The 18,240-nt window shown below is 38.7% G+C and overlaps 1 protein-coding gene across 1 annotated transcript in view; it reads left to right on the forward strand.

Annotated features, from left to right (window-relative positions):
- The window catches only part of SORCS2 (sortilin related VPS10 domain containing receptor 2), a 542,274-nt gene that overhangs the window by 175,970 nt on the left and 348,064 nt on the right, over window positions 1-18,240 (forward strand). Inside the window, exon 3 of the mRNA XM_050710589.1 lies at window positions 223-290. Within this exon, the coding sequence (XP_050566546.1) occupies window positions 223-290 (68 nt within the window). The remainder of the gene's footprint in view (window positions 1-222; window positions 291-18,240) is intronic.

The raw sequence follows: 18,240 nt of genomic DNA on the forward strand, positions 1-18,240 counted from the left end.
AGAAAATTTTGAGTGCTAAAATCACTCTCCCCAGAAAGAGGAAGAAAACCCACCCGATCAATCTAAAAGTAAAACTGGTAAGAAGTGAAAAATAAAACAAAACACAGTTTAGATTTTCAGGAGCCTGACCTTCACATTCACAATAACTGCCCATGATCTACTTCTATTTCTTTTGTCAGTGAACGTACATAAATACATGTTTTTTTTCCATTGTCTTTTTAGGTGATCCTGATTCTTACCAAGTATTACCATACTGACATGGGAAAAGTGCTGGAGAGCTCTTTGTGGAGGTAAGTTCTCTGCTTTTCCTATAATATTTTCCCCTTTTCTATAAGTAGATCTGTCTCTCTTCCCATTAGAAATTGCTGCTGAATTGATCTCACAGCTGACTGGTGTTAGTATAGTGGTATTACCCAGAGTCTCAATAGCGCTTACTCCTTTTCTTCCTTAAATGAGCTGCAGTTCAGTAAGAAAGAGCTTGAAATGAATTTTAACAGTAGAAGCAAACAATGACAGAGAGTATAAGGTACTTTCCTCATGTCACTTTTCAAGATGCCATTTCTTTTCTTTTTATTAGAAATTTTACCTCTAAGTGACTTGAAGTCTTCGAGTTGCTTCTTGTGTTGATGTCCCTGATGGGAGTTTTTGCTGTTCTTTAGTACTGTATTGTGGTTAGTGAGTAATCCTTGATTTGGAAGGAGTCATGATTGTCTGGATGTGAAATATAATACCAGTGCTGGTTCTGTTGTGACTTACGATGACTGGAAACACATAGTAGTTCAAATAAGATTTATAAATTGATTGTCACTTCCTTAACATCTGTGAGTTAGGATATCAAGATGCTTGTTGCCTGTGCACACACAAATTGCATCACTGGATGTTTATCAGCACAAAAACAGGGCTAGGGTAAGCCTGTGCTACACTGGTTCGACATCATAGATCAAGATCAGTACTTTCCTATTACATTGTCATTTTTCACAAATGTACCTGTTTTAAGCTTGCTAATAGGAGATAAATTGCTACAATATGCTCTATTTTTTGCATGTTGAGATGATTTGTTTTTTCAAGGTAAATGGTTAACAGGTACCTAGTTTGCGGAGATGTGTGCACCTGAATGATTATAGAATAAAAAGTGTGAACCTACTTGAAGTTATTTAGGTGCTTCAGTATTGAATGATAACTCCTACACCTGACACCTAAAATCTGGTTGTCTTTTGATACGTTCATTTTATTTTGCTTGGTAGGCTTTGTGTGCTCTGTATAATTTTCTGTTTATCTCTATAAATCTTCTACCACAGATTTTAAATACCCATTATGTACACTCCAAAATTGAAAATATTTTGCTGTTATCAATAAATATAAAATTGCTCCAGTGTTTCCAATGCTAGTTTTCCTGGGTTATCTGTAGTGCTAGAAGTATTCTTGAAATACTCTGCCTGGATATCTAAATAGTTGTTAGAAATGACAGGAGACTTACTTCAGAAGTCTATGTGAATTTCTTAGGTTGCCAATAAGCGTCAGGTCTAGAAACAAAGGAGTGATGTAATACCTTGTGGTTTAGGTACTTGTAAACATCATTCATTCCCAAAAGCTTTATTTTTCACAGAGACAAAGGCTTCACAGAGACAGTCCAAGAAAAGGAGTTGGTGACAGAATAGGGAGTGAGAGAAGTCTGTGACCAGGATGTGGTGCATAGCAGTCTTGTTACTCTTTTTGAAGGAGGCTGCATTGTTTTAATCTTGTGAGACTTCTCATGGCAGCAGCAGACCTTTGCGATACCTTGTTTTCATACTGCCCGTAGTCAAGTCTAGCCCAGTGCAGTGCTGCATGCAACACAAGGGTGTTTTCAAGTAGAAAATAAAACTTCTAGTCACTAAAAAGGTGTCTGCAGGAAAGAGAGTAAGATCGAATGGAGAATGCTTAGTATTGGCTAAGAATTGGCCTTTTTAGGGCTACGATGGTTCATTTGTAATTATCCTTTTAACTTACAAGATGGGAATTTAATTGCACATTTGTTTCTGTTTTATTTTTCGTCCAACATCTTGTGTAAAGAAGACAACCAAATGGAAATTCGTATGCTCTCATAGCTGCGTAAGCGCTCACTGCTTTCCTGTTGCATGGCCCTGGCCGATGCAGCATGAACAATGTGTTTCAAGTTTTGCTATTCACGCCTCAGTACAATCTATCATGGAAGTCTTTTAAACTTATCCAGTCAGACTCTTCAAAATAAACTCTCTGCTCTTTCAAAATAAATATAAAACAGGCTTCAGATAATGTTGCTTTCTTTAGAGAACATAAACATTTTAAACAGAGTTGTTCAGCCCTTGCTGACAGCTGGTGTGAAGATCTGGTGTGAACTGTATTTGAACAGAATTGATGCTAGGTTGTGTTATAGGAAAATCAGGTCCTTTTCCTCACGAGGAATGGATTTGCCACATGCGTTAGTTGTTTATAAAAGTAGGATGGAAAAGGTGAAAGGAAACAAGTGCTTAAGAATAGCACTTGGGCCAGAGGCAGTAGCTGATCCATCCTGGCTGTGTTCTGCTCTGGGTTCACCTCCTGCTTCTGTCTCCACCCATCGGGGTGTGAGAGCTGCACACACAGTTGTCAGACTGGGACTTAGGAAGTGGCTGTATTTAGAAAAGCACAGCCAAGACTAGCGTGCAAAAATATCAAATGTGCCTGTCTCTGTTGAGATGTAGCTCAATGTATGGAGTAAATGAAATCAAAATAAATACTGAACAAGGCAGACTGTAAAGTCGGGAAGTTCTGTATTTTTTTTCCTGTGTTAAAAGTTTGGGTGTAAATTGTTGAAACTGCATGTTTCACCATGGTGTTGTACTCACGCTGGCAGTCTGCCCAGCATGCACAAAGCATATGTATTTTTTAAGCTTTTCGGTTTGTTTCTCTTCTGCACTCCACTCATTTGCATCAGAGCAAATATACAGTAAAATGGGTGTGAAAAATGTTATAGATTTTTTTTTTGTCAGTGGATAAAAGCCATTAATCTTGGTGAAGTTTCTGTGCCCCAGTAGGAATGGATGCTATTCTGTTATTTCCTGATTCAGTCCAGTGTTTTTCTTCTTCCTATCTTCCCTAGCTACATCATACCAGGCAGTTAATATTCTCTAAGTGAACATAAACCTCGTTTATAACCCAATCAGTCCCCACCCAGTTAATTTTTTAATGTTGTCTATCTCCCACTTTTATCTTGCCAATCTCTAAATATTACCACAGCTTGACATTTATCAGTCCTTTTATTTCCTGAAAATACATCTTTATTTTCTTCCTCTAAAACATATTTCCTCTTCACCTCTCTCTCTCTTTTTTTCTTCCATCACTCAAAATAGTTGTTTTTCCCTGCAATAACTTGGTGGAACAGGCAGTGAGAAGGGGAGGGTGACTTGGTGGTCCAGTGATGGTTATTTGTTCTCTGTCACCTTGGCATTGCAGGCAGAGTTTCAAGAGTAATGCAAATGGTGGAGGAAAAAAAAAAAATAAACCAGTTTGAGGTACATTCTGGTGGGGGTGTGGGGAGCTGCATACAAGGAAAACAGATCTTTGGAAATGGTTCTAGGTGTCAAATTTCTGCACGTTTGCAGACCTTTGTTAATTTATACAGGTGACTTATGCCTGCCCCTATGGGTCAGGTTACATGATTGGGATGTCTGAATTTTAATTGCCTTGGAATCTTATCATTGCCTAATAAACAGTGAAAATGGTGCTGGATAATGAAAGTCTTTTTACTAGTAGTGGTTGCTTCTGGTTACACTGGCCAGGTGAAGGCATAAATATCAGCGGAAGCGTGCTGTTAGAGAACATCAGCGTGCGTTTCTGTAGTCAGCTAGTTCTGACACTTTGTTTATTCGTAATTATTAAGGTAGGGTTAAAATGAAGAGCTATTTGACTAAAGGTAGGGAAATAAACTGTGATGGCATTGGTTGCCTCTTGAATATAAAGTAACTTTCTGAGAAGGAATAGAAGATTGTTTTCAGAATTATTTTAAGAGTTTCTAAACTGTAGTATATCTTGGGAACACAAGTTGGTTGTCATTTCAGGCCTCATTAACTTAATGAAAAAACTGATATTCCAGAGTAAAACTTCAAATTCAAGTACTAAAACTACGTTCGTGTATTGTGCATATAGTGCAGATTCTTAACATACTAGTGCTATTTATATCAGAGAGTGTCTGCACGGAGCTTTAGACAGCATGCTTAGCATATGAAGGTCTTGAATTCAACAGTGCATTTAGGAAAACAGATACTTGATCATGTGCTTCCATATGCTTTATGGGCCTGTTTGTACCTAAATATATAGCTGCACATATCTTACAACCTCAGGTGCCTGCATGCACATATTGCATGCGTGCAACTTTAGGTGTATGTATACTTGAATCTTAAAATCAAATATTTTAGCTTTAAATTGGTAGCCACTAAGAAACTAATACTAATAATTATCTGCAGATCTTAGTTAATTAATCATGATGATATCTCGGAAATGGATGTATATTATTATCTCCATTTTATAAATGGGGTAACTGAGATGTTACCTGATTGCTGCAGGTTATCCAGTGACTCAGCACTGAGTGGCCATGGAATTGACTTCCAGCCCTGTGCTCAGACTGGCTCTGACTCCTGTTTCTGATATGTATGCAGCCTTTCCTTCTTAACTTGATCTATGCAATAATAGATGCTGCTGATGATTGCTAATAAAGTTTTGATTGCGTATTATCAAGCATAATGATAGGGTAGTGCTAACTCGACTTGCTGTGTAATTGCCATTGTTCCCAATGGCATCTCCATGTTGTTATTGCTTCACCACAGCAAAACAAACCGCATTGTTGGGTGTTAGCTGCACTGTTGCCTCCTCCCAGTGCTCCATCCTGAACCCTGGTTAGGCCGATTGGTGAGATGTTGGGATATTTCACCCGATGTTGTCAATGATGAACTGAATGAAGAAACAGACCTCTCAGCCCATCTAGGCATGGCCAAACGTACTGGGACTCCACTCCCTGTTCAAGCTGCCTTTGGAGCAGGAAGATGCAGTGCTGGGAGCAAAGCTGTGAGGGTTCAGGTCAGCGGTTGGGCAGCTGGGCATGACAGCAAATATCTGAGCCTCACTGACAGCACGACACTTGGCAAAACTCAGGGAGTCAGAAAAATCCTTCTCTTTGATGGCACAACTGTTTTATCTGCACCCACAGATAAAAGCCCTGTGTTCTGGGAAGACCCAGTCATGCAATTCCACTGCCCATCATTAATGATCAATGCACAGTGACCACATGGTGCTTTGGGCATTTACACAAAGGTGTATGCCTACACCAAGGTTAAAATCCAGACTACAAAGAGCAGGAGAGTCTTTTAAGGTAGATGCAGTGAACAAAATACCACTCAGGAAAGTACAGTTTCTGGACTCTGTGTGGCTCACGGAGTGTGAGAATGAGTATAGGCATTTGTCTCCAAACTCTTAGCACTTGTAGGTGAAATTAATTTTAAAAGAAAAACAAAACAAAAAGCCCAACAATATAGGATCTGGTGCCCCAGTCAAATTCAGTTGTGGTGTGAAATGCTGCTTACTATGTGAGCAACTGTATTCTGCAGCAATGTGCATTTCCAAATGGTCTTATATTGTGGTTCTGCTTTGAAAAGTGACTTTGTAGAAACGGCCCCAAGGGACTGAGTTATTGAGTCTGTGATTTCCATATCAAATTTGCTCTTTTTCCAAGTAAAAACAAAAAAAGAAATGGCTTTCTAATTATTAGCCCAGCAAACTCAGCTTGGGATCTAATGTCTAACTGTGCTTACTCTGGCTAATGCATCATCCTGAGTAATGCAGATTCTGCAATCAAAATAGATTGCCCTCAATTATACTGCAACTCTTTTGCAACTCTTTTTGCCCTCTTATTATATCCTTGTTTACACCTGTTCCACCGTGAAAAGGTTTTGGGCAATACAGTTGAAAAGGCAGTCCTACAGTTAGAATTCTGTTTTCATTATTGAACAACAGATTTCTATACTCTCTTTGATCATATTTCTATATTCGCCTAATAACATTATTAAGACTTCCATTATCTTTGCTGCAATTTCTGTCTTGCTAATACTCTGCAGTGTGTCATTATGAGTTGAATTGTGCAGGAGAGTTTCTATTTTAAATTTATTTTGGGCATTTAAAACGGGCTGTAAAACCAGAGTTAGAAACTGAATGTAGTAGATTTCAGTCTATGAGCAATGTTTTAGTATGGTCGTCAGGTAAGGAAAATACATAAAAGACAAAGTGAAAGGAATCCATCTCAACAGCCTTTGAACATGCAGGATGTTGAAGAGATGATTATTGATGTTTGTAACAGGCAGTTGTATTGATTTAGATACCGAGAGGGTGCCAATGTTGAAATGTGCTTCTGCGGTGTGTACTCCAGTGGACACGTGGCCCACCGTATTCGTTTATATGACAGAGATCCAGCACTCTGGCAATAACCTTGATGTCACCTTGATGCTGCACTCATCCTGACATGTTTTAGCCGTAGCTTTTGGCCATTTATTAAGGAATCAACTTTGGTTGCAGATGTTGCAAACCAGTATGTGAGACGATCATGATCCAATATTCTGTAGACACCTCTGAATGAGATGTCTTTTAAATGGCTGTCCATAGGCACTGGACATAAGGAAGTCCTTCTGTGTCCTCTGTTACTGCAATGGCAGCTTTTGTATATTTTGATGTCTATTATGTACGAAAGTCTGAACTGTTAAAAATAAATCCCTCAAGCAAATAAAAGCTACCAGAGAACTCTATCCAGAATTCTTTACTAAAGATCTGTTGTTCACAGATGACAGTGTTGTGTCATAACTATTTTTTCAAGCCTTCAACTTGGAGTGATGATGATGATTTCAAATGTTTATATGTTTCTAAACTGGTTTGTGAATACACAAAGAATATATGACATATGGATTAAGATCCACGCGGAAAGCTGTGATTTATGTAGTTAGGAAAAGGCTTTTGCTTGCAGGGTGCTCGTGTCTCTTCAAGCTGGTTGCAGCACGGCTGCTGAGCATGTTCAATTTATCTTGGAGGATGGGGATGTTTCTACTTTACAGGCTGGTTTTGATCTCTCTCTTTTTTTCAGGTTGTTCTCTCTTTTTTTTTTTTTTTTAATCCACGCTAACTTCTGGAAAATGAGTGTGAGATTTATCTCAATGAGTAGTAAGTCAATTTATTCAGAAAGAATAATCATTTAGCAAAAATGGTGTATGAATCCTGTACCGTTGTTTAGTAACTTGATCCTATGTCATAGAATTTCTGATTGCTATGACTGGAACTGGAACAGTCTTAAAAAATGGTAGTTTATGGGTGCAGGCTGTGTGCAAATCGTCCCATAAAATACGTGTTTGTGTCTTAAGTGAGTTGCATTTAGCTGGGGTTGATGTTAATGGAATAAGCAAAATAAGCATTTTTTCTACTCCAAGTCCATCCAACTCCGTAGTAGTAGTAAGTTCAGAAAGGCCACTTCACTGGCTTCTGCTCAGATCTCTCATGGTATCTATTGCACAAGCGTCTATTAAAAAAAATATGTTCTTTCTTGCTAGCTTCAGCAGGCAGGTCCAAGATAAGGAGAGGAGAAACAATGCCCTTCTGTGCATTAGCCATCCGCAGGGTTTCTAATTTTTTGTGTGTGTGTTGTTGTCATCCTCCCTGCCAGCATGCTCAGAATAAAGAAGGAAGCTTGCATTGGCGCTGCCCACGGTCTACTTGTATGTGATCAAAGTGAGAACTGAAGTCTCAGAGCTTTTATTGTGGCATGATTCCTCTGTACTAAATTCATATAAATAGTTGGGCCATCATTTTTTTTTTTTTAGCTAATCAGAAGTACTTTGCTGCATTGTCATCCATTAGCTCCCACTGTCAGCAGGCCAGCGCAGCGGGGAGGTGTGGAGCCCATAACCTAGGGGCAGATGGAATGACACCATGTATGTATTAAGCAATGTTTCCTTTGCCACTCTGCAAAATGGAATAAATAAGAAACCACGGTGAAAGCAGCCGTTTTCATTGCTCATCACATTTTTATGATGATGAATGAGGTATAAAAACCTGAAGAGGATAAGTTTTTAAGAACTGAAAAAGGACAAAGTCATGGCTTAGAGGAGCATGTGGGAAAGTAGATATGGCAATGCACCCAGAAACTAGTCATGCTACTGGTTCCACCTTCAGCCTACTGTGTGACCTTGTTTGAAGAACTGACTGCTTGTGCTTTCCTCCTCTTGGTCTTTGCCTGATTTGTTTCCTTGGAGTAGAAGTAATTTGGAGAACTGTACAAGCACAGTCAGTGTTGGGGCTGTAATGCTGCATTAATACAAATACTGTGAAGGAACTGTAAAGCTTAGGGACATTTTGTGTTTCATCTCCCAGAGTTTTGGGGTTGAGCCTGAGAAAGATTGGGGCCATCAGAGAGCGCTGACATACAGTGAGAGCCACCCGAAAACACTTATCTGTAGTCTCACAACAAGGCAGCTAATGACTGCACAAGCATCAGCAGTTTTTTTTTTTTTCCTCAGTTCCTATTTTGAAAATGCTGTTTTGCAAACCCCCCATTGCTTCCCTTGGTGTTGGGTACCTTGTGTTACTGATGTGGGATGTGGCATGTGAGCAGCCTGCCTTACTTCTCTAGGATGTGCAGTCTGCTCTAGTGCATCCCCTGCTAACTGATTGCAAATTAATTTGGTTGTTGGGACTGAATGAATGAACAGCTGCATAGTTAATTATGCAGAATGGTATAGAAAAATGTAGTGTTAATGTTTTATACTCTCATTATCCCTGCAGTACGGGATATATTTTTCAATGTGAGAAGAACTGAGGCAGTGTTTCCCACATAACTTATTTATTAGGAACTTTGTAATGTTAGGCAGCTTCCTCTGTTATACTTTAGTAGGGATTGGGAAAATTAAAAAATCCATACAAACTAGGTTTTAAAATGTAAATATAATCCTGTGTGCTGAAGAATGTGTGTGTGGGGGGGTAGTTTACAAAAATGAAACTCATCATACAGCAAGATTTAAATGTCTTGATTCTTTTTGATTTTCTGAGTTATGGGAGGTTAGTGGAGGGTTTTTCCTTTCTATCCCTGCCACGTCTCACTGTTCAGATGATTGATAATTAACCAAAAATTTGAAGTTATGTTCCAGCTCTTTTTTCCTCTCTCTCTTTCTTCCCCCCATGTAGTGTTTGGTTTCCTCTCTTTCATTTTACTCCTGTTCCCTCTTTCCACTTCAGCGTCATTTCCTCCTATTGCATATAGAGGGGGTTAGTAACTTACTTTGCTTCAACATATAGCAATCAATTCTTGAGCTAAACTTTAGAAAATTTATTTTGCTTTCTCACCTAGTTCCTCCTTGCTGGTTATTGTCCTCCCTCTTTCATGGGGCTAGATTTGTCTCTTCCAGGACTGACTTTTCCAGTACAAACTGGAGAAACTGCTTTTCGGATGGGGTGTTAAGTGCCTACAAGATATTTTTGCATTTTTGCCTAACATGTCAGCTCCAATGCTGTCTTTTGAAGCTGTTCCAAAGCTGATGTTCTTCTGATGGCAGCGCTTTTCCCCTGTAGTTGCTTTGGCAGATCGTAGACTTTTCCATGACCTGTGAGCACATTTGATCCAAGTTTTCTATCACAGGATCTGAATTTGTGATTTCAATCTGAGGGGGGAGAAAAAACCCTGTTATCACCTATTTGTTGAAAAGCACCTGTCAGCATTAGTTTATTTACTTATTTATTTCAATTCTGGTATGTACTTCCTTTGCCAAATGGATATCCTTTTTCTTCAAGAGGGTGCATGGAGTTCGAATTATGCCCCTTGATAAAAAGACATTTGCTTTATCAGTGAAATACAGCCACTTCTGGGCAACAGCCAGGGGAACATGTAAAGCAGACATGCAACAAAGTGTGCTTTCTTAATATCAAAAGGACTAACAGTTCAGTCAGTCTCAAAAGAATCTCCATAGTTCAACCTTTTGATATCCAGTCTTTCAAGCTTTCCTTTCTGGCAGGAAAAGGAAGTTCACTCGTGCTTTCTGTACGATTCATAGTTTTCTGTAACGCTGAGCTGTCCATAGGATTGTGGCTGTTCTGAACACTTCAACATAAAATGTTAACACATGGGAGAGAAAATGATTTTAAAAATTTACTCTGTTCCAAGAATTTGAAGACTTATCACTGTTTTATCTTAATTGTTACCATGTGCTGTCCATTCCTTAATTTTGTAATGTCTCTGGGATACAGTGTATATGGAAAAATGTGATTGAAAAGTACAGTTTTGCTGTTCTGAAGTACACTGTCTCAATTTTGAAATTTCTCTCCCTCTGCCCTACCCCTAGTCTGTGTCTGTGCCAAACCGCGGTCTCTCATGTTTCAGTAATTTGCTTTTTCTTTAGCCTGATGTTTAAAAATATAGAAAAAAAAATAGTATTTTACTTTTTATCCTCATTTATAAACGGTCAGAAGCAAAATATGCATAGAGGTGTTACATGCATGATGAGTTCAGGTGTGTAACACTTGAATTCTTGGTGCTGTTTTGGTACAATTTGCTTCTTGGTTCAGACCACAGCTCGCTGTCTGTTCTGCTGTGTGCTAATGGGCAGTACACGCTGGTAAAAATATTCTTCCGCACTATGAGAGTGCAGTGCTTTCTGGCAAGCATAGGAGCTCAGGGTGAAAAATCTCATGCCTTGGCTTCCCATGTGGCCTCTGAGTCTATGAAGTTGTCAGTGTTCCAGAATGGAAAGCATCCAAGAAGCAAATTTAAATAAAATTAAAGAAGGTAAGAAAGTTAATTATTTAAAGATCAGAAAAGTATGTTGCAAGCGTGGTGTGTAAAACACCCTTCCTTTGTTCCTATCACAGTGTTATCTTAATAGGCCAAAATTAGAAGAGACTTTGACTCCTTACTTTAATATTTTTCTGATACCACATCTGTGAGTGTGTACTGATAAGAGCTGGGTCCCCCAAAACTTTACAGTGTTAACTGGACTTAGCACAGTTAAGGCACATAAACTTTTGTAAAGTGCTTTAATAAGTAAGTGTAAGAAACTAGTTTTCTCCTCACTCCTATGTTAACTGGAGTCTTGGTCTTGGTACTTCCCAATACTTAAGTATGAAAAATTTGAGATTTCATCTTGGGAATGGATAAACATTGATGTTGTTATAAAACAAACAAACAAAACATTATTTTCAGTTTTTCTTGAGCACATTTTGTAGGGCTGGGAATAGGACATGAGTTTTCTGATTCGCAGTGATCACCTCCATGACTGCCTTGCTGGGACGTTTCCTCTGTACTGCAATGCTTTTGGTTGCAAGGGGGCTCTGGTGGTCACCTCATACAGCTTGCTGCTCTAAGCAGGGCTCACTGCAGCAGTCAATCAGGTCACTCAGTGCCTTGTCCTGTCCAGTTCTGAAAGTGTCCCAGGACCAAGATCCCACAGCTTCACCAGGCAAGCTCTGTCTGTGCTTTGTTGCTCTCATGAAGGGTTATGTCAACTGGAACTTCCCATCTTGTGCCTGCCATCTGTCATTTTCTCACTGTGTACCCTGGTCCTCTCTTATTTCTAACCTCCCTTCAGGTACTGGAAGGCTGGAATCAGATCCCCCATTAGCCTCTCTTCCCAGACTAAGCAAAACCTAGCTCCCTCAGGCTTTTCTTGCATGCTGTGTGCTCCAGCTCCCTTGCCATGTTAGTGACTCTCCACTGGACTTGCTCCAGGCTGCTGAGCTCCCACTTTTATGAAGCAACACAAAACTAAACAGAGGTATTTTATTCCACTTGTGGAAGTGGGATGACCTGCCCTCTGGAAGTCCCCCTGTTGCTGTCTCCACACAAATAGGCTATGCTTGGGTGAATAGTTTAGAATAGTTGCTTTATTTATCTGAATATGAAAATAAGTGAGAAAAATCCCTAAATCTCAAAATCATTGAAAATGGAAATTCATCTCTTTAAAAACTACATGGACACCCAAGTCACTTCCTTACCTCTTGAAAAAGATAACATTGGTCTTGTTTGTACTGAACCTCCAAGTGTGGAACAGTGGGGATGCCAGCATTAACTTTGTGCCCTCACTTTTGTTATGCAGCGTGAATTCTTGATGGGTTTTATGGGTTTTGATTTACTTGCTGGTACGTTATTTATGACATCTCTTGGCTGCAGCTGCTGTAATCCACTAACCAACACAAAGCCTATTGTTTCTAGTCACAGAATTGTAGTTTGCTATGGAGCCACTCCCAGGTGATTAGGCAGTATGTGCTGTAATCTATTGTAACATGGTCTCTTCTAAATAAAGCATTAATCAGACTGTTTGACAGGTTAAAGTATTTTTTTTGAAGATGTCTGCCACAGGTAAGCATTATTGTGTCTACAAACATTAGAAAGATTAATTTTGCCAGGAAAAAAAGGAGAATTGCGTGCTTTTTTTATGGTCCTTCAACTAGAAGAGAGTTTTTCTAAGCTGGAATATTGAAACATCCAAAGCAGAGTTTTTGAAGGCAAGAATTCACATACTAATCCCAGGATGTGGCTAAGGCTAAAGTCTTATTTGGAGAGGGGACTTCATACATCAGTCTTCACAGCTATTGGATTTACAAAGTTTTGAACAGTTTGGGGTCATCTTTAGCTTGGTTTATACCTTTGTACATGTGTAGTCTTGATTGACGAGGTTTCAAGGGACATATGTAGACACCAGAAATTGCTGGAGTAGGAGCTGCTGATTGCTTTAATATGTGATTATGAGCTAAGCATAAATTATAAGAGGCACAGCACTCATTGGTAAATTTCTTGTGTCTTGACATCAAATCAAAGATGGATTCTTTTGTGGAGTATGTGGTAGGTACAAGCTAACCAGTAAACAGCACGAAAGAAATAGGATGATATATATATATAGCGTTAGCCCTGAAAATCAGAACATACAGTACCCACCCCAAAGCTAATGGATTTGCTTCTGTTCACACTGCAAGTTACAAAAAGGTTTTAGCCACAAGAATGTTCAGGACTGGGTGTGGGAAACAAAATAGACTAAAATCACGTTTGTTCCATTGGAGGTTGTTCCCTTAAACATGTTATTTTTTCCATAATGTTTTATTCGGGGAAAAATAAAGAATGAAGGACCAAATCTATTATCTTTTATGACTCTGTGCAGCTTTGAATCTGTATATTCAGATTGGCTGATTGGAAATGGGGTTTGTGGAGAGGCTCCGGTCTACTCTCTCAAAGTGAATTACTATGTGTTGCACACCCCAGAGCAGGTGTTTGGATGACAGTAATTCAGAGCCTAGACCAGATGGGGATTCTTCCATTTTTCATTTTGCTTTACTGAGTGCTGCACAGTCAATATTTAATTTTCCTTTGCACCTTCTCTGTGAAGTTCACATGAAAAGTACCTTATGTTGTCACTGCCTTACACCCAGTGAGGTAGATTTCCCTGTCTGCAAGTCACAAAGATTTTTAACTGGGAGAAAACAGTCCCTCCAGAGGAACTCAACTGGCTGTTGTGACCCTTGGGGAAATGCAAACTTACATGGCCCTCTCCTTGAAAATAAATCATATTTTAGGGCACAAATATATGTGGTACTGGGGAGGGGGCAACACATTGGCTGTGTTGCTGTAAATAGTGCTAGTTCTTTTGGAGGTAGCAGGGCTACAGTGATTTGCAGAGGTTACAAGTCAGGTCCCATAGCTAGCAATAGTCTTCAACTACCATTCATACCCTTGTGGATTTTTCAGAAGAAACATTTGTTGAGTACTACGCTATCTGTTATGGAAGTTGGAAGTGGTGGTCATCGATTTGCATTCTTTTTTTCACTCTGCTTGGTAGCTTCAAAGGAGGCATTTCTTTGATTACTGGAGTATCTGTCCCACAGGTGAAGTCTTGCAACAGAAAAGGGGTTAAACCTGAGCACATCAAAAATTTTCTCCTGTTGAGGGTTTGCACAGCACTTTTTTTTTTTTTTTAACACAAAGCATCTTCATCTAGGCAGAAATTGGGTGATTGTAAATGGGATGGGAGGAAGGGGATGTCAGTTGTGTACAGGTTCGATTATTATGATTAAAAATTGTTGCTTGAAAGCCTTGGGCATTCCTCCATGCATCTGATAACTATTGTGTTTAGACATCATTGTGGAGAGAATTGATGTGTTAGGACTAAGACTCCTCATACATTCATTCTCAGCTTTCTGACCTATTCTTTGCTCTGTCTCAAGCAAGGATCTTTGGACTCATTCCTTACCATTCATTTTGTCACTTAGTGTGAAGGGCAGAAGATTTCAAGGAGGCACACTGGAGGCTCTGGAGTAGATGCTTGGCTCCTGATTTCTTTCTGCATCTGATAGCAAATGGCAGGAATCCCAGTGCTGAACCAAGTCCTTCTCCCCCAGCCAGGCTTAACTCAGTCCTGGCCACACAGTGAGCCTGCTGGTTGCATAAAGACAATCATTTTTATCTGTCAGTTTGCTTGCGGCACCTGGCTTAGCTCCATGCTGAAAACAAACAAATGGATCAATCCCTCCTTTGTTTAAATATATGAATATTAAAATGTAAGTGTAAGAGATCAGATTGCCTTCAGCCTTGAGGACACTGCTCAGAATTTGATCAGTGGTAGTGTGCACACTTGGCATGGCATCTGGTACACTCATGTTTTATTTTAAAATCAGTGCATGACTCACCCAGGCTAAGCAACTGTTGAAATTAGACTATGGTGTAAGGCTCACTAAAGCCATTATCTGTGCATGCTTTGATATAAATGTGCCTTAACTTGGTCAGTGTACTTGTTCACATACTAAATAAATTAACCCAATATTTCCATAAATGACAAGTAATTACAGATAACCAACTCAATTTCAGAGGTTGGATGTTCAGTACTTTGTAGTTACCATGAATGCCTTAAAGCTCTTCCAGCTGAATACTCAGAATGGGAGTTACACAAAATTATAGTCTTTGAAATTAAATGGGGAGATGTCCATGAAAAAGCACAGTTGATAAACAAACAGTGAGGATTTACTATTCACCAAGTTTGCGCTTTTAATGTCAACTGTTCTGTTTATGCAATTGAATAAGAAGTATCAAGGAAGGAAAAGTTGATCTGGTTTGCTTGATTTCCACTATGTTTTTCCAGATCTTTGCCAAAATTCTACTTAAGCTTTTTTCTTTAGAAATTAGACTGGGAGTTTTTGAACTTAAATATTCATCTTCACTGATTCTTTCCTGTATCATGTTCTGAGTTTACTGTCTTTTTATTTAAACTGAAACTTCCTGATGTTCACTCTATTTAGAAAATCAACAAACCACCAACAACAAAACACTGAACATCCCTGTGCAGTGTCAGTAAGTCACAGGTAAATATATAAAGAACTGGTTAATTCACAGAACTTATAAAAAAAAAAAAAAATCAATTAGCATTGAGTGGATAATCATAACTGTCTGGAGTTAGTAGAGATCAGTATCAGCCTTGGTTCTAGTGAATATGTTAACCACTTGTTTGGCAGTAGATAGAAATTATTGCTTATTACAGTTATAGGTGACAAAAGTAATTAACAGTTATGAGGACTGGACTGGCAGAAAAACTTTAAGTTGGCACGTTAAAACTGAGTTCAGCTTAATGGAATGCTGTTTATCTGGGAACAAGAAATGTGGGATATGATGGACAAAATGTGTTGGCAAATGGTAGCAAATTGTGACTGTAAAAAGGCTCAGGGGATCAGAGTGTGGTTGTGTTATGGGTGAATGGCCCCTTAGGAACGTCTTGTAAATCGCAGTCCTCAGCAGGGTGAAGAGCACTAACTTGCTTTCTGACCATGCCATTACAAAAGTGATGGTGAATTACCTGTCTAGGCCTCCTGCCCATACATTCAAAAGCATATAGAAAAATTGAAAACAGTCACAAGGAACATTTGAAATCTGGTGTAAATGGTGTGCTGTGAGAGATGTGCAGAGTTTAGTCTTTTTGCTTATCAGAAGGAAGTGATGAGATCTTTAATCTAATGGTTACATTTATAGTAGGACTTGACTTTTGCTCTGCCTAGTCCTAGGTGACTGCTGTAGCAGGCTGCTGGGAAATTAGGGCTGTTTCTATTCATTTTTGTTGTTGTTTCTTGTTAGTTTGTTTTCTCTGTTAATCCCCATTTTATCTGTTTTGACCAAAAATACATTTCTGACTCCTTGGTCACTAGCCCAACAGGCTTATTTGTGAACTACTTTTTAGTAGTTTTCCTTAAAAAAGAAAGGTGGGGAGTATTTGTGAAATATGCTCTCCTCCTTGGATGTGGACAACTCATCCCAGAGATTTGGTCCTTAGCAGGATACTCACTTCTCTTCTCTTGTCTGTGCTTATCTTCTTTTGTTTGCTTAGTTTCATCAACAGTGCATTTTGAAACTGTGAAACCTTGTTAGGTGGTTCTTTTAAGACCATGCGAAGTAAGAAAGTCTCATCACCTCTGTGCAACAAAGAGACAGCAAGGAATCCAGACTCAAGCAAAGGTGATAGAGATTTGCTTACTGGGAACATGTACAGCACATTTGTCTGCCTTAAGGATGCCTACTAAACTCTGAGACTTTGGGATTTGATTCTGAGAGCAGAGGTAAAGATATAATTCCTGTTTTGCTTCCTTCTTATCCACATAATCTGTCACTTCCAGTGGGAATGTTTTCTCAAGAGAGTCTTAATTAAAAGGAAACCAGATATTTTAAATGGAAAGGATATCAGCAAATGTTGCGTGAATGAAAACGTTAAAGGAATGAATCTCCCTCATGTCTCCTGTGTCACTGCTGTTTACAGAAAGAATCTCAATACAGAGATGAAACATGCAGTGGCTTATATTTGTAGCTTTTAACAATTTGAAATACTCTAATTTCAGTTACTTTTTAGGTACTGTTTAGGAATTAATTTTTAGGAGAAGGGGTTGGTATTTGGAGGGAGAACAAATGACTTAGTGATTCAGAAACACTATACTAAACACTAGTAAGTATGCATTTTTTGTTTAGGTTGAAATAGAGACATTACAAAATGATGTTGGACAGCTTGTATGTGTAGCATTTACCTGAGCAGAGATTGTTTTTGGTAGATTTTAATGGTCAATTTGAGTAGCATCCATGCTGGGGAAGCAGTTCATATTTTACTTCTCTATTATTCAAGCTTGGAATAATTATTCAAGTTTTGTTCAGTTTTAAAATAAATGGGCTTGAAGAAGAAAAATAAATCAAGATTAGTTCTCGTTTGGAGGATATGATTTTGAAACCCCTTACTATAAATACCATTCAAAACACCTTGAATATGCAGGGACAACTTTTGGGGAGATCACTTTTATCGGAAAATTTTCTTTTGGATTTTCCCCCTTTTTTTTTGGTCAATTTTCTTTTTTCTCTATCAGATGAGGAGTGAGGAAAGGTGAGAATAAATGCATTGAGTATGGTGAGAGTCAGAGTACAAAGTAATACAAGAGTCCTTCTCAGGTGTGCATTTATTGTTTTCAATCCTGTATTCTTGAGTTGGGATAAGGAGCAGTTGGGTCTTTCTGAGCCAGTTCTGAACAGCTTCTTCTCTAGGAAGAATATAAAGAAGAAAAATAGATTCTTCAAATAACATAAACTCCATTTAAATCCTGGGGAAGTTTCATGAAAAGGAAAATCACTCCCTGGAAAGCTTTTGCAATGTGAGAATTGAATTTAAGAGGCTAAGTGTTCTGTGATAATAATTGCATAGCTAAGGATGATGCAAATTTAATGGCTTTAATCAGATGAGGTGAAAGAAAGCAAACATTAGGTTTATGCTTTAATTTGTGATTTGCTCTACAGTTGATTCTTCTGTGCAGGAAGAAAGGTATATCGTGTGGTGTTCTTTTTCTTTTTTTCCCTCCTTTTCTTTTTTTTCTTTTTTGAACCTAGGAAGCTTTGAAAATATTAATCAAAGTGAGAAAGTATTCTGCATTAAGATAATCTGATTCCAGTTAAAAATATGCATTTTACTGAATTTAAAGTAAAATAGTTTACTGTAAATTATCTTATAGAAAACAAGAATGACCATAGGAGGTTCCAATAAAGGACTGCCCAGCTCAGTATTCTGTCCCTGCCAGTGGGTGATACAAAATAATTCTGAACAATAAGAAAAGTGAATGTCTGTAGTAGAGTGAGTTGTCCAACCCTTGTTCAGCTTCATGAGATTCCTATTTGCCTGCTTCTCGACGCTGTTGAGGTTCCTCTGAGTGGCAGAACAACCACCC

The sequence above is a fragment of the Cygnus atratus genome, chromosome 4, assembly GCF_013377495.2.
Source record: "Cygnus atratus isolate AKBS03 ecotype Queensland, Australia chromosome 4, CAtr_DNAZoo_HiC_assembly, whole genome shotgun sequence".
In the NCBI taxonomy this organism is placed as follows: domain Eukaryota; kingdom Metazoa; phylum Chordata; class Aves; order Anseriformes; family Anatidae; genus Cygnus; species Cygnus atratus.